Consider the following 18467-nt stretch of genomic DNA (forward strand, 5'->3'; position numbering starts at 1 on the left):
AAAACGAGGAATATTGGGTCACCTTCCCATTACATATATTTCTTAGTATGTCTCAAAATAGTGTATTCTCAGTTACCATGGCAACCTTCGGCACTGAATATGTCGCACTTTACATATACTAGTATGTTTGTTGATGTAACAACGGACGTCGCAGTGTGATATATTGTAACAAGACACATGTGCTATTGTAAGTTTATTTTAATATATATAATAATGTTCGACATAATTTGGATTTTTGCGACTTGACACAATGTATATTAATCATATTAATGAAATTCCAAATATTACAAATCTAAAGAATACAACGATTTGACGCTGTCACGTTCGATGTTACACTAAGTGTATGTGTAACTGCTGGTATGAATACCCCCCCCCCCAAAAAAAAATCGTGCTCGGAGTTGTTGTTGTTTTACATTGGACCTAGAACCATGAATGAGTCAGATTAAAACTTTAGTTTCGAATCGGTCATATGATGCAATGACTCATCTCCTAAAACGACAGCGCCACCACACATCGATCGACGCGACGAGGGGTCATTCATAACGACTCGGTGACTTGGGTGGTGAGGACGTGTGGATGATTCAGGGATAAAATACACTGGTATAAAGTATAGATTATATATACATTATAGTCAGCTACTATGTACATTATCTGTATATATTTGTATAGCAGGATGGCGAACAGATATAAGGGGAACAAATCAACACCATATTAAAATAAAACAAAGTCACACGGGACTAAATTGTTAGGACCCAGTGTTGATGTTCACACCTCGACATGATGAGCATGTAGCGTTAGTATACTATGGCTCCCAGTTGACCTATCCTAAATTGGAATTCGGGAAGGGACAAGGAATAATAGTCAGACTCACAGTTACAGTATATTAATTGTTATGTCGGTGAAACATTACTTCAAGTGTGCTTCTTTCACCCAGGGGTAAATGTGTCAGCTAGTATGGTAGCGATTGTGTGGTTTTCTTACACGCCAAGCTATAACACTTTGGGCTAGTTGTAGAGACTCCCCTGAACAGTGTAACAAGATAACCCCTACACGTGCAACGTATATAAATTTGGTTGATCAGGATTACTTCAAAGTTGAGTTTGCGCTGTTTTCTCGACTTTAGCTGTTTTCACCGGCTCGACCGGCATTCCACGGCAGCTCGCGCAAAGTCCATATAAATACATGGTACAGTGGTGCGCGTCTAAGCAACATGAAACATTCTGTGACGAAGTTGCTTCCCCATAATTGGAAGAGATATGGAAATGATACGGACTGCAATTTCGGGATGGTTTTTAATACATTTCTCACGAGAAAATGTCTTTTAATGCAAGGTCCAGTTACCATAGAAACGGATTTCTAACACTGACAAGTTTAATAAAAACAAATATTGAGTTTCAAATATAAACCAAACCATTATATTTTAGGAGTGATCTGGATCCAGTTGCTTCACTATTGCCAGGTAGTGCTTCTTTTAATGAACAAACTTATTCCAAACTAAATTTAGTCTTTCTTTTTAGAAGTTTATAATGTGTATGGTGAATGTTTACAATAGAGTAGAGATATTATTGAGGATATGTAATGTGCGTATAGGAGGGGGTTGCACTGTCGAAGTGCCTTCCAGTTTACACATTTACTCAGTTTCGTCCACTGAAACATTATTTGAGACCACTACACGCCAAGATGAGGAAATAAAGCCGTCAAGAAAAGCCTAAACAATCACTATAATCATATTTGTTGGCCGTTGCCTGTAATATCACTGCCTAAATTACGATCGCTTAGAGTTCTCGTATGAACGTACATGACACGAATGACAAGAGGAATCCCATCATGCTCAGTATTAAAACATATTAGAACAACCAACCAATCACATTTGCAACGCCCACCACACTCCAATCATAGTGAACATTCCACTACGCTCAATCGGCGTGATGGGACAGATAGGGCAATCATATTTGTTACCACCACCACCACACACTGTGAGCGTGATATGATAAATATGCCAATCATAGTGAACATTCCACTATGCCCAGTCGGCGTGATTGGACAGGTAGGCTTATCACATTTGTTACCACCACACTCTGTGAACGTGATATGATAAATACGCCAATCATAGGGAACGTTCCAGTATGCTCAGTGGGCGTGATAGGACAAACAAGGTAAAAAGTTAAGTACTTCCCAGTTTACGTAGATACTGTCTGAGATTGTAAAACACAAACTAATTCTTCATTTAGTGTCAGTAGGTCTATTAAGAAAACATACTGTTTTGGTTATATCACGGGGGCTATGGAAATCACGTTAAACTGCACATTTACGTGAAAGTAGCCACCTATTGATTTGTACTTGTTTTATGTTGAACATATGCGATATCACGCTCCCCACATACTATGAGATGGCCAACAAACATCGATTAAGAACGAGTGTGTCAGTTCCAGTAGAAATGATAAGCGGTTATTACACGACAATCCCGTGATATGGGACCGTTTTACCCGTACATGTATATCTGCTGGTAGGAATACCCCCCCCCCCTTAGTAAGTACATGGTCGGAATTTTCGTTTCGTTTCGAATCGGTCATAAGATTCAATGAGTCATCTCCTAAAATGACAGCGCCACCACACATCGCACGATGAGGAGCCATTCATAACGACTCAGTGACTTAGGCAGTAAAGACGTGTCTATGGTCCAGGGATAAAATACACTGGTATAAGGTATAGATTATATACATTATAGTCAGCTACTATGTATATTATCTGTATATATTTGTATAGCAGGATGTCGCACAGCTTCAACTGAAACGAATCAACGCCAGATTAAAACAAAGTCGCACTGAACTGAATTGTTTGGCATTGCTCGTACTTGTAGCGTTCACCACATCGCGGTGACGAGTAGGTAGCATTAGTATCATATAGTTCCCGTTTGACCTATCCTAAATGGGAATTCGGGAACGGACGTGGTATAATAGTCGGACTCACAGTTACAGTATAATAATCAGAGTTTTCTCGACTTTAGCTGTGTTCTACAACAGCTTCCGTATAGCCCATGAAAATACACAGTGACGTAGCTGCGATCCCGGGAATTGGTACAGATATGGGTGAGGTAACCATGGAAACAGCACTTTTGGGATGGATTTTGTGTGTATTTGCATACATTTTTCAGGAGAGGTTGTCATTTAATGCAAGGTCCAATGCATTAAATGAGGGCTACCGGTTACCATAGAAACAGTTTTTTCACACACAAAAATTAGGTTGTCCTTCAAATATAAACCAAACCATTACATTTTAGGAGAGATATGGATCCAGTTGCTTCACTATTGCCAGGTAGTGCTTCTTTTAGTGAACAAACTTATTCCAAACTAAATTTAGTCTTTCTTTTTTAGAAGCTTATAATGTGAGTATAGTGAATGTATCAGTGGCGGATCTAGGGGTGGGTTCTTGGGGTCCGGACCCCCCCCCCACGTTGAAAAATGTATTCAATTTGTTTTTGTATAATATAAATTAATCATTAACTTAGTCTGGCGATTTTAAAGTTTGGACCCCCACACCCATAAAAAAAATCCTTTATCCGCCCCTGTGTATACCATTTGAGTTCGAGTTTGTGAGGGGTTGCACTGTCGAAGTGCCTTCCAGTTTGCACATTTACTCAGTTTCGTGCACTGAAACATTAATTGGAACCACTTCACGCCAAGATGAGGAAATAAAGCCGTCAAGAAAAGCCTAAACAATCACTATAATCATATTTGTTTGCCGTTGCCTGTAACATCACTGCCTAAATTACGCTCGCTTAAAGTGCTCGTGGAAACGTACATAACACGAATGACAAGTGGAATCCCATCATGCTCAGTATTAAAACGTTATAGAACAACCAACCAATCACATTTGCTACCACCACCACACTCTGTGAAACGTGATATGATAAATACACCAATCACAGGGAACGTTCCAGTATTCTCAGTTGGCGTGATAGGACAAACAAGGTCAAAAGTACTTCCCATTTTACGTAAGATACTGTACTGCGACTTCTATAACAACTACTATTTCTCTATTTGGTGTCAGTGTGTCTATTAAAAATAACATACTGTTTTGATTATATCACGGGGGCTCGGAAAATCACGTTAAAATGCATATTTATGTAAACGTAACTACCTATTGACTTGTACTTGTTTTATATTGTACATATGCATTATCGTGCCGTCCATGTACTATGAGATGGCAAACGAACAGCGGGGCATCTAGTTACAGTGGAAATCATCCATATTTGTCCTGCGGCCCATAAAGATCGTTAAACTATATACATCTATGACAAAGCCAAGACAAACCCGTGATATATGCCGTTTCATCTGTCTATTTGTTATTCAGGATATTCGTGCAAACAACAAAAAAGTATCAGACCAAATTGGGAGTGGTGCGGTGTTATGTTAAATTGACGTACCACAGTACATTAAAATGTACACAATATTCTTATATGAATATGAACCCATTGCTAAGTTCAAACCCGTTCGTAAATTCCTAGCTGCGCAAGAGAAATCACAGCATGATTATAAATCCGTTTGTTTATTTCAAAAGCAGCAATAATGTAGCAGAACTGAAATAAAATCACGCCACTGCATAGACATGAGAATTTTTGCAGGCTTTTCAGACAAATGGGCTATATTTCATTAAATTGTGAGTACAAGGTTGGAAAAAATGATCGCAAGATTATCGTAAAATGTGCATTCAGGCAATACAGTATCGCGATGACTTTAAAGTATAGGTGTGTTGATAATTCCATAATCAGCATTTTATCGAAAAGAGGGGTGCCATACATCTTAATTTAAAAATCAGTCGATGGGTTGTTTTAGATTTTGCAGAACACTCGTATGTCCTACCAATGCTAGAGAATACCGCGCAGCCAATGAACAGTATTCCCTGCAATAAAGCATGCTTAATAATATATTACATACCTTTATACAGACTTTTATTAATGATTTATAGGATTTGGCACATGATAAATACAAAAACATGGACAATAACGTCATTTATATAATAACTGTACCGCCCCCAATCGACGTACGCCGCATTACTAATTGGAATTTCCCCGTTGCTATAAATAGATCATTGTGAATTCGCGACAGGCATTGTTATTAGACTACTTACCGGGTTTTTCCCACTATTGCTGAAATAGAAAAAAACACTCAATTTACTGAAAACAGGTCTTGTGGTGCTATTATATTACTAACTAGACATTTCTGGGGCCGAATGTACGTTTGCGAAGCAGGGAGAACACTAAACAAAAGCCTAAACAAAGGACGATTGTCATGTGCATAATTAATGTGTCAGTTACTTGAGAACGTTGTATGTTAATTATATTGCTAATTGTCAAGAATAAATTTTAATTTAAAACTGCCGTAGAAATGTTTTAATTTAGTCTTCAAAGTTTACAAAATGATGATTTTGTAATACAAAAACATAGCAGACTGAACTATGCCCTACGACATTATTAGCTAGCGGATACGTGATACTTACTCCCACCTATCTGACGTGTGACTCATTTTACTTCTGTTATTCTTGGTTTTTTGTCCTTATATAGACTTGTAATAAGCTACAGCTCATTTCGTATGCGTATATACCAAAAGAAGTGAGTGGCATACTTTTTTATTTTTTCCCAGAATTCCATGACATATAAAAAAATGAAAAATGTAATTTGCAGACATTTCTGTTAACTTAACCAGTTGCAGTGGCGGCGGCACGGGGGGGGGGGAATGGAGGAGCAATCGCCCGAATCAAACTCAAAAAAATTTGGGGAGGTGGGGGACATGCCTCGGACGACCCGAGTAAGGTCCCGCATCGGGCGTCAGGGATGGTGAGCAGATCTTACACCCCCAGGGCATAATTTCGTGCCGCCGCCTCTGAGGTGTCGAGGTTTGGTGTGCGGGAGGTGAATTAGAGTTTGAAAGAGTTTCGTTGTCACCTCTAACCCCTACTCTATCGGAGATTTGTGCAACTTTGGAAACACAATACTATGAAAAAAATATTTTCTGATTCTTATAACAGTGGAAAAATCGAACGTTTGCGAGTTGAAAAATTCATCAGCGGAAATTCTAAAAATCGAGAAAATCGTTGTTCTAGTGTAATGGCATCGCTGACTGGCTTCGGGCAGGGGGGTGATTTCGGTTTTAACCCCCCCCCCCCCGAATATGTGTATTTAGTTTAGCGTATAATAAGACGTCCATAAGCAAAGTTAATATCGAACAATTGCCAGGCCAATTAATCAATTGGACGCCCTCAAAAAAAAAATCGCAGTAGAACAGAACAATAAAACTGAATATGAAATATGGTTTAATCTATGAACTAGAACAACTCTGTACTATCACCTTCCTTGTTCGCGTCCTGATCTTGTAATAATAAATTTACCAGGGACAAGTACAGAGTTACTTCTTAATCGTATTTGGTAACAAAACAAACGAGACTTTATTTATAATACCATCGTACGTAATATATGGCACACATTTCTCCCTTCCGTGATGTGTGTAATAATCCAAAACATAGATATCATTACTGTAAAATATGCATATTACAAATATCCACTAGTTTATAACGTCATATCTTCAGTGGAACACACTATTCTTAGTGAATATAGTTTTCGAAATTGAAATAACCGCTTTTCAACTGGCCTATTAATTAAATATATATTTCTTAAGTTATCGTGTAAGATTGCGGTTTATAAAATACTGCATATAGTATAATAATTTAATATGTAATACCGCCTAACTACAGGGCCTGAGGAAATGAAAATTTAGGGACCAATACAGCAGCTACAAGTCATAAAGGACGTTTTACTATGCTCAGCAAACCAATAACAGGGGCTAACCACCACTAGATGAGCGTGATAGGACGCAAACACCAATCACAGGGGCTAACCACCACTGGATGACCGTGATAGGACGTAAACACCAATCACAGGGGCTAACCACCACTGGATGAGCGTGATAGGACGCAAACACCAATCACAGGGGCTAACCACCACTAGATGAGCGTGATAGGACGCAAACACCAATCACAGGGGCTAACCACCACTGGATGACCGTGATAGGACGTAAACACCAATCACAGGGGCTAACCACCACTGGATGAGCGTGATAGGACGCAAACACCAATCACAGGGGCTAACCACCACTGAATGAGCGTGATAGGACGCAAACACCAATCACAGGGGCTAACCACCACTGGATGAGCGTGATAGGACGCAAACACCAATCACAGGGACTAACCACCACTGGATGAGCGTGATAGGACGCAAACACCAATCACAGGGGCTAACCACCACTGGATGAGCGTGATAGGACGCAAACACCAATCACAGGGGCTAACCACCACTGGATGAGCGTGATAGGACGCAAACACCATCACAGGGGCTAACCACCACTGGATGAGCGTGATAGGACGCAAACACCAATCACAGGGGCTAACCACCACTGGATGAGCGTGATAGGACGCAAACACCAATCACAGGGGCTAACCACCACTGGATGAGCGTGATAGGACGCAAACACCAATCACAGGGGCTAACCACCACTGGATGAGCGTGATAGGACGCAAACACCAATCACAGGGGCCAACCACCACTGGATGACCGTGGTGGGACGTAAACATCAAGCACAAGGGCTAACCACCACTGGATGAGCGTGATAGGACGCAAACACCAATCACAGGGGCTAACCACCACTGAATGAGCGTGATAGGACGCAAACACCAATCACAGGGGCTAACCACCACTGGATGAGCGTGATAGGACGCAAACACCAATCACAGGGGCTAACCACCACTGGATGACCGTGATAGGACGTAAACACCAATCACAGGGGCTAACCACCACTGGATGAGCGTGATAGGACGCAAACACCAATCACAGGGGCTAACCACCACTAGATGAGCGTGATAGGACGCAAACACCAATCACAGGGGCTAACCACCACTGGATGACCGTGATAGGACGTAAACACCAATCACAGGGGCTAACCACCACTGGATGAGCGTGATAGGACGCAAACACCAATCACAGGGGCTAACCACCACTGAATGAGCGTGATAGGACGCAAACACCAATCACAGGGGCTAACCACCACTGGATGAGCGTGATAGGACGCAAACACCAATCACAGGGACTAACCACCACTGGATGAGCGTGATAGGACGCAAACACCAATCACAGGGGCTAACCACCACTGGATGAGCGTGATAGGACGCAAACACCAATCACAGGGGCTAACCACCACTGGATGAGCGTGATAGGACGCAAACACCATCACAGGGGCTAACCACCACTGGATGAGCGTGATAGGACGCAAACACCAATCACAGGGGCTAACCACCACTGGATGAGCGTGATAGGACGCAAACACCAATCACAGGGACTAACCACCACTGGATGAGCGTGATAGGACGCAAACACCAATCACAGGGGCTAACCACCACTGGATGAGCGTGATAGGACGCAAACACCAATCACAGGGGCTAACCACCACTGGATGAGCATGATAGGACGCAAACACCAATCACAGGGGCCAACCACCACTGGATGACCGTGGTGGGACGTAAACATCAAGCACAAGGGCTAACCACCACTGGATGAGCGTGATAGGACGCAAACACCAATCACAGGGGCTAACCACCACTGAATGAGCGTGATAGGACGCAAACACCAATCACAGGGGCTAACCACCACTGGATGAGCGTGATAGGACGCAAACACCAATCACAGGGACTAACCACCACTGGATGAGCGTGATAGGACGCAAACACCAATCACAGGGGCTAACCACCACTGGATGAGCGTGATAGGACGCAAACACCAATCACAGGGGCTAACCACCACTGGATGAGCGTGATAGGACGCAAACACCATCACAGGGGCTAACCACCACTGGATGAGCGTGATAGGACGCAAACACCAATCACAGGGGCTAACCACCACTGGATGAGCGTGATAGGACGCAAACACCAATCACAGGGGCTAACCACCACTGGATGAGCGTGATAGGACGCAAACACCAATCACAGGGGCTAACCACCACTGGATGAGCGTGATAGGACGCAAACACCAATCACAGGGGCCAACCACCACTGGATGACCGTGGTGGGACGTAAACATCAAGCACAAGGGCTAACCACCACTGGATGAGCGTGATAGGACGCAAACACCAATCACAGGGGCTAACCACCACTGGATGAGCGTGATAGGACGCAAACACCAATCACAGGGGCTAACCACCACTGGATGAGCGTGATAGGACGCAAACACCAATCACAGGGGCTAACCATCACTGGGTGAGCGTGATAGGACGCAAACACCAATCACAGGGGCTAACCACCACTGGATGAGCGTGATAGGACGCAAACACCAATCACAGGGGCTAACCACCACTGGATGAGCGTGATAGGACGCAAACACCAATCACAAAGGCTAACCACCACTGGATCAGCGTGATAGGACGCAAACACCAATCACAGGGGCTAACCACCACTGGATGAGCGTGAGAGGACGCAAACACCAATCACAGGGGCTAACCACCACTGGATGAGCGTGATGGGACGCAAACACCAATCACAGGGGCTAATCACCTCTGGATGAGCGTAATGGGACGCAAACACAAATCACGAGGGCCAACCATCACTGGATGAACAATCACATTGGATATTAACTATCACTCGCGAGCGTGATATGATAAATACACCAATCACAGAGTGAATTCCACTACGCGCATTGAGCGTGATAGGTCAAACAAACCAATCACATCGGCTATCAACCATCACTCGCGAGCGTGTTATAATAAATACACCAATCACAGTGTACGTGTGTACGTGGTGGGACAAACAAACAAACCAATCACATCACTCGTGAGCGTTATATGATAAATACACCAATCACAAAGTGCATTCCACTATGCTCGGTGTACGTGATGGGACAAACCCGTCTATTGCAGTACCCGAGAAACATCAGCAAGTAGGATATACAAGATAAAAAATACTTCTCATCGTCACACGTACTAGTACTGTAGATTGTATGTTAACTAAACACCTATTTATGACACTCTCAATAATACAGTAATAGTTGTCTCCTTTCACAAAACTCAAATCAGTAGGTAAGTAGTAAATGCTTCATCTAAGATAATAACTTTCTCGTAACACATTTTCTGATTGAGAGGTAGGAAGAATTGTAAACGTGTACTAGTTTAATTGTTATTAAGTCTTATTAGGACCCCCGGTAGCTACTAAGCATGCAGTTATGGGAATGTTTATGTTTTCAGAAAGCTGGGATATAGGAGAATACGGTCGTTAACATTTCGTGGTAATATTTGCTTAGGGAATTAAATTACAAATGTTCTCGTGAGCTTTTTAGGATCTTTTTATTGGATTGACCGATACGTTGAAACATAATTACCTTCCAACGATTTCTACAATTTTTTTTCAAATATGACAATATAACTTTAGACAGTAGACTGCTTGTGTTTAAAAATGTCCTTTTTTATTTAAACCCGGCAAATGAATATATGTGTATATATACATGACTATATATATATATATATATACATGGCTGTTATATCGTACAGAATCTCTGCTCTAAGCGATGTGCACTTTTTCTGTATTTTGTGTCATCCTGAAGGAGGAGCGGTCTTTGACATTGCACGCATGCTCATAGTTACTCGTCGGACACTACACTATTTCCTCATTAAGGGTGTTTTGTAATTGGAATTGGAATAACACACTATTTTGCTCATATCACGAAAACTCACAAAATGTAACCTTACTTTTATTATCCCTTGTTTCGCGAACCCACCGAATGAACAGGATCCGAAAATGAAATAAAAATAAAATTTTATTTCAGCGTAATTTCTCGCGCCCGCCGACTTGTAAGCGCATAAAAATTCTAACAAAATATTATTTTTATCCTCATTTTGTTACCGCTCGCCGCATAACAAATCCAAGTTGCGTTTTCGTGGGAGTATCATGATCAAAGTACCAATGTCTCGCGCAGATGAGAAACAAGGTTATACATGGAATAACATTTTCGTTCATTTCTTCTCTCCGATCAATAATCTCACAATTTTTTTGAGAATCATACAAATCTAATGGAAAAAAAGAATTAATTTTATTTTCGCCCTCCTCAAAAAATTGCCTTTTAAAAACTCAAGAAACAAGGAATAAAAAAGTCTGGCCTAATAAGAGTCAAGCTATGACGTTACTGGCTATAATTCACCATTGTGAATTAGCTGTTCTGAAAGTGTTGGCGTAAAACATGTGTGGCCATGGCTTGTGAGTGGCCAGTTTCCACATATAGTGTATGTTGATTTGCCTAGTACTTCAAATTAAATTAAAGCAGTCAGTGTATAAGTATACATAAAACAACTATCCCGTGCATCGCCAATTTGGCGAGAGTTTATACTGGGGCAGTAAACCATCGCACGCCTTAGAGATTTTACTTGTAATATAGAGTTTGTAAACTTTTGCAAGAGGGAAAGAGAACGAGATAACGGTGCAACGAGGGGTTTCCTCGGCCGACTTAAAAATTAGAACGAGCATGGCAACCAACAACTAGCGAAATGTTATTCCTAATAGCAAAGTTGTGTATTTTCTAGATGCCGACACATTTGACACCATGATAACCAATGATTGTCGAATAATGTTGTACCCTTGCACAGCATCGGGCCGGCATCGCAAACCTGTCGAAGCTCGAGCGAACAAGAGCGACCGGAAGACCCAGTGGTATTATTAAAATACTACAATATATATATAACTGGTATAATTTAATGATTTTATTTATTCTTAATTTGCAACTAATTCCCGATGTAATGTGTTCACTCATCGTATATAGCAGTGACTAGATAGTTAAAAAATGTCCGCCATTCTACAAATTAACCGACTTTATATACATGTTCTGTTTTATGTGGGTACTACCCCCCTCAAAAACATACACGTAGCATGTTATCTGTTTGTATCATTCCATTAGATGCAGGTTCGCTGCGTATATCATTCCTAACCCCTCTCAACATACACGCATGCAGTGGCGGCGGCACGGAGGGGGGGGGGGGTTCAGAGGGGCAATCGTCCCCTCGAAAAAATGGTCCCCTCAAAATGCAGGGAATAGCGTTTCAGACAGTCTAGATTTCAAAATTTGTAAGAAGGGGGCATGCCACCTAGTAAGGTCGCGTCTTCGGCGCAAGGTTTATGAGCAGATCTCGCCGCCTCGTGCACAATTTAGTGCCGCCGCCTCTGGCATGTTTGTTCCCTGGGCCACGAGTTGTTTTCTGCTCCAATCATACACCGTTGGAAACAACAGCCGGTAACAAAACTGTATTCACTCCAGTCACATGTATTTGCTGTTACATACTTGTTGAATTATATACAGACATTTTCTGAAACGTGGAGTTTTCCGCGTATCAACAACAATCGGCGTACACTTCTGCCAGATAGACTAATGGGGATTCCCCCGTTGCTATATAAATTCCGTACAATGTTATGACAACGACCTTTATTTATTACTACTCACTTGGATTTTCCCTTTGTTGCTAAAAATAGAAAACAGCACGTATGTTACACATGAAACTACCTGAAATCAGGTCTTGTGATAGCAAGATATGACTAGATAGCCATGTCTTATTCTAGAGCAATGTGAAGGCGCAGTCACACCATGACGTTCTGGCTAGCGTTCTCTGGCGTTCGAGGAAACGTTGGTAGTCGCCCAAAGTCGCTGGGACAGCGCCAGAAGAGCGCCATGAACGCTTGTGAACGTCGGTAATCGTTGCTGATCGTCGGGAATCGGCGGAGAACGCTGATCCAAAAAAAAGTTTTGAACATGCACAAAAGTTCTCATTTGAGACCAGCGTTCTTCAACGTTTATTTTTAAACGCTGTTAAACGTTAAATAACGTTCTTCGATCGTTTTGCTAACGTTCGACGCGTTCGACAATCGTTAGTCAGTCGTTGCTCTAGCGTTACTTAGTTGTTACCAATCGCTCGCTTTGCAGTGAACAACTCACTAGCGACCTGTCAACGACCGCTGAACGTACCCTTAGCGCACATAAAGCGTGCGACTAACGTCAGATTAACGACCTAACGTTAGATACACGCTCAACACGCTCACTTAACGTTTAAAAGTCGTTCGTCGCGCGCTAGTGACACGTTAGCACACGTCAATGATTTCCAGGGGTATCTTATATGGTCGCTCATTACGCGCTCCCCGTGCGTTAGGAACACGCTAGTCATACGTTAGGGGCACTCGTTAATCGAACGCTGGATGTGTCTACCTCGTTCCAGAACGCTCGGAAATTGGACGATTGGAACGTTCAGAGAACGCTGACCAAAACGTTATGGTGTGACGGGGCTATGACACAAAACACATTTCTGAAGATCAACAGTAGGTTTGAACAATAAATAATAACAGAGCAGCCTATCGGTTGGCCGAGCTCTGCTGTCTTAGATGCTTAACAAGAATTTGAAAGGAACATCAATATAATATTCTCGAGATAACAAGTAAATTTACTAAGATTAGAAATTGATAGAGAAATTAATCAAATTAAACTAGCAGTAGCCCACCCATATTACCTACAAATAAAATATAAACAATCAAGTTGCCAGTGGTGATACGTCAAAAATACGTTAAAAATATATTTGTTATAAAATATGAGAATAAAGATTATTGTCATACAATTAAGAAATCTGGGTCCAAGAAAAAATAGAAAAAGCATTTTTTTACCAGAATGCTAAAAAATATTCAATGAACTAGAAAACGAAAGTTATTTATTGTCACAAAATGAACAATCTGTCAGAGGTACTAGTTGTAGTTACTTAATATATAAGTAGATGTTGTAAATGAACAGACCTGAGAGCTCCATCCAAAGTGTCTACATATAAAATATCGAAGCAGTTTGGCTAGCCATTTTCAGGAAAAAGTCAAAATTAACGAAGGGACGAAAATATTCACTAAAATTAGATAATTGAAAGTATCGTCACAAAGTAAACAAATCTGAAAGAGAATCATTTGTAAGAAACGGTAAAATGTAAAGTTGACGATGGCAGACGATGAAGACGGAGATCAGTAATATAAATAGCTAATTTAGTTCATTTCCTCAAATACCCTGCCCTGAAATGATGGAGGACAAAAAGGATAAACACACCAGTAACACGGTCATTACGCTCAACGGACACGCTAGGACAAACGCGCATAACAAAACGGCTAGAACACATCGAGAAGTCGTTACGCTCAGTGAAATCTACAAAATACAAGGATATACAAGGTAATATATGATGAATCGACATCATTTATTATTTAATATTGCACAGAAGTGATAATATCAGTTCAAATTGTGGACGCTTAACAATTATCTAATAATGGATGGATGATCCAGCTGATGAACAAGGTAACATCGTGTACAGACCGAGTTTTCTATTCGATCACTCTAGTGATATACATCGTAACAATGATAGTAATTTGGTTTCAAGTTGAATAACATAAACGCGTTAAACCAGAATCCTGATATTAATTCAAATCTAAGGTCAATATTTATTATCAAAACATAATTATATCCTTATACACACAGTGCCAATTTATAAGGTTTTCGCGTAAAATAACCGCCATTCCATAAATTAGCCAAGCTTACTTACAGGTTAGCTGCGTGTATCAGCGCCTCCGACATACACACATGTATTTATTAGACGAAGGAAGGTATTTGTAAGTACGTGTAATGAATAGAAGTACCTCGCAGATGAAATTTATTGCTACCAGTTCAAATATACACCGTTTGGAATACCAGCTTAAATTGTCTTCACTTCAGTAAAATATATTTGCAGTTATATCCTTGGCGACTTGTTTACAGACACTTTTATCAATGATTTGTGGGATTTTACGTATTGTTTATATTATATTTCAATACCATTTTTTCTTATATGTGGAATTCCCCGCGTGTCGATCGCACTTTAACCAGCATGACTAATGGGGATTTTCCCCGTGTCGATCCCACTCTAGATTCTCCTCGTTTCAATAGAACTGTCAATTAATCAATCGACCTTTGTTTTGATACCACCACTCACCGGTTTTTCCCACTGCTTCTAAAAATAGAAAAGGATACAGACCAATATATTTTGAAAACTAGTTCGTATCACAATGTCCACGACACAATGTGATACGATACACAGTACATTTTTCAAAGCACAATGCCCATTATTTTATAGGTTATGTACAGTTAACAGAAGTGATTCACTCTCTGCTTATAAATACATCTATAGGGCTATACAATCTGCATAAATACAAAGAGACATGGCATTGTGTGTGTTTACGGACAGTAAACGTATGAGTGTGAGTTTTTTACCGAAATAAATTTTGTTTTGTTTTTAATAAAACATCATAAACCAAAGGAGGACATAGTATATTTTAGTGGTATTGACAGGAACATTTCTCGGTCAATTGAAACTTTCTCTAGAGCAGTTGTCATATTTATGAAACATACGAATGTACGATGTACTATAAAGTAAGCATCAGGTAGTACCCGATGCCACGAACTGGACAAGCATGAAATGGACATACACCCTTATAAACCCGGCACCTTATAAACCCGGACACCCCTACAAAGAAGCTCCAGGCCTACAGTTTTCAGGGACCCTGAAAAACATATCTGTTTTCCGTAAAGCGTGGAATAACCTAAACAAATCTTCGCACTTTTTAAAATATATACATTTCAATTTCAAGTTGATTAAAACTTTCTATATTCTTACAAAATCAATGTCAATGTAATATTACCCTTTCAGATCACTGTATAAATACACAACGTATCTCAATGGCCGGAATAGAAGTGGGACAAGACACAAAGGACGCAGTCCATTGCCAGACCGTGGCCAGCGTAGACACGGGAACGGATGGACTCCACAACCCAAACAAAGAAATAATTTCAGAAGTTAAATGCAAGCTATGTAGCCGGGTAATAATTAGTACAGAAACACGCTACGTTCATAACAGTCAAGTTATTTGCTCCGTAGGATGTTTTGAAAAGTTACAAATACTTTGGTAAGTCTAAGAAATTATATGATGCTGGTTTGGTGTTGACAATGTTCTTAGCTGATTTATAGGGTGGACAAAATTAGCTGGCTTAGAGGGTGGATATTATGAGCTGATTTGGAGGGTAGATAATGTGAGCTGGATTGGAGGGTGGATACTGTTATTAGCTGGTTTGCAGGGTGAAAAATATTGTGAGCTGGTTTGGAAGGTGAATAATGTTATCATCTGTTTTGGAGAGTCAGTGGATAATTTTTTGTCTGGTTTGGAGAGTTGATAATGTTAATAGCGGCTCTGAGGGTGCGTAATATTATTATTATAATATTATTGTCTGGTTTGGAGGGTGGATAATGAGTTCAAAGTGTGGATAATATTATTAGCTAGTTTGGAAGATGGATGATATTATTAAGCTGGTTTGGAGGGTGGATAATATTGTGAGCTGGATTAAAGGGTGGATAATGTTATTAGCTGGTTTGGAGAGTTGAAAATGTTAATAGCGGCTCTGAGGGTGCGTAATATTATTATTATAATATTATTGTCTGGTTTGGAGGGTGGATAATGAGTTCAAAGTGTGGATAATATTATTAGCTAGTTTGGAAGATGGATGATATTATTAAGCTGGTTTGGAGGGTGGATAATATTGTGAGCTGGATTAAAGGGTGGATAATGTTATTAGCTGGTTTTGAGGGTGGATAATGTCAGCTGATTTAGTGGTTGCTGGATAATGTTGTGAGCTGGTTTGGAGGGTAGATAATGTCGTTAGCTGATTTGGACGGTGTATACTTTCATTCCCTGGTTTGGAGGATAGTTAATGTTGAAAGCTGGTTTGGAAGGTGGATAATATTTATAGCTGATGCAGTTAGCTGGTTTGGCTTGTGGGTAATGTTTTAGTTGGTTTGGAGGGTGAATAATGATGTGAGCTGGTATTGAGGTAGGAATATTTGCTGATTTGCAGGGCAGGTTAGCTTCTTTGGAGAATTGGTAATATCGTTAGCTGGTTTGTCGGGTGAATAATGTCATCAGCTGGTTTTGAGGGTTGGTAAGGGTGTGAGTTGATTTGGAGGGTGGATAATGGTATTAGCTGGTTTGGAGGGTAGATAATAATGTGAGCTGGTTTGGAGGGTGGATAATGTTATAAGCTGGTTTGGAGGGTGGATAATATTGTGAGGTGGGTTAAAGGGTGGATAATGTTACTAGCTAGTTTGAAGGGTGTATAATGTCATTTTGAGGGTATATAATGTTGTGAGCTGGTTTGGTGGGTGGATAATGTTGTTGGCTGGTTTTGAAGATGGATAATGCTGTGACCTAAGTTGGAGGGTAGATAATATTGTGAGCTGGGTTAAAGGGTGGAAACTGTTATTAGCTAGTTTGCAGGGTGGGTAGTGCCGTTCCTGATTTGGAGGGTGGATGATGTTATTAGCTGATTTGGAGGGTGGATAATGTCGTACCTGGTTTGGAGCATAGATTATGTCGTTAGCTGGTTTGGAGGATGGATAATGTTGTTTACTGGTTTTGAAGATGGATAATACTGTGACCTGAGTTGGAGGGTAGATAATATTGTGAGCTGGTTAAAAAGGATGGATAATGTTATTAGCTGGTTTGGATGGTGGATAATATTGTGAGTTGGGTTAAAGGGTGGGAACTGTTATTAGCTAGTTTGCAGGGTAGATAATGCCGTTCCTGATTTGGAGGGTGGATGATGTTATTAGCTGATTTGGAGGGTGGATAATGTTGCTAGCTCGTTTTTAAAAAATTGATAACGCTGTGAGCTGGTTTGGAGGGTGGATAATAGTGTGAGCTGGTTTAAAGGGTGGATAATGTTATTAGCTAGTTTGCAGGGTGGATAATGCCGTTCCTGATTTGGAAGGTGGGTGATGTTATTAGCTGATTTGGAGGGTGGATAATGTTGCTAGTTCGTTTTTAAAAATGGATAATGCTGTGAACTGATTTGGAGGGTGAATAATGTTATGAAATTTCGGAGGGTTGATAATGCCGTACCTGGTTTGGATGATGGTTAATGTCGTTAGCTGGTTCTGAAGATTGATAATTGGAGCTGGTTTGCAGGATGGTTATTGTTATTAGCTGATTTTGAGGGTGAATAATGGTAGCTGGTTTCGATGTTTGATAGTGTTGTTAGCCGGTTTGGTGGATGGATAATGTTGTGAGCTAGTTTGGAAGGTGGATAATGTTGTGAGATTGTTTGGATGGGTAAATAATGACATTCGCTTGTTTGGATAGTGGACAATCTTATTAGCTGGTTTGGAAGGTGGATAATATTTATAGCTAGTAGGTAATGTTTTAGTTAGTTTGGAGGGTGGATAATGATCTGAGCTGGTTTTGAGAAAGGAATATTCGCTGATTTGCAGGGCAGGTTAGCTTTTTTGACCAGTTATTGAGGATTGATACTATCGTTAGCTGGTTTTGAGGGTATAAATGTTGTGAGCTGGATT

General features: G+C 40.7%; 1 protein-coding gene across 7 annotated transcripts in view; it reads left to right on the plus strand.

Moving 5' to 3' along the window:
* LOC102801738 (uncharacterized) overlaps positions 1-18467 on the plus strand; it is a 25785-nt gene continuing 7318 nt past the window's right edge. For 2 of the 7 annotated variants that reach the window (XM_078005418.2, XM_085497649.1), the window contains exons 1-2: positions 1913-2047; positions 15774-16029. In XM_078005418.2, coding sequence (XP_077861544.1) covers positions 2023-2047; positions 15774-16029 — 281 coding nt within the window. In that variant the 5' untranslated portion in view covers positions 1913-2022. Of the gene's footprint in view, positions 188-1912; positions 2157-13344; positions 14267-15215; positions 15325-15419; positions 15508-15773; positions 16030-18467 lie in introns of those variants that run through there. The other 5 variants (XM_085497650.1, XM_085497651.1, XM_078005419.2 and 2 more) reach the window with 5 other exon arrangements.

The sequence above is a fragment of the Saccoglossus kowalevskii genome, chromosome 4, assembly GCF_978046115.1.
Source record: "Saccoglossus kowalevskii chromosome 4, keSacKowa6.1, whole genome shotgun sequence".
In the NCBI taxonomy this organism is placed as follows: Eukaryota; Metazoa; Hemichordata; class Enteropneusta; family Harrimaniidae; genus Saccoglossus; species Saccoglossus kowalevskii.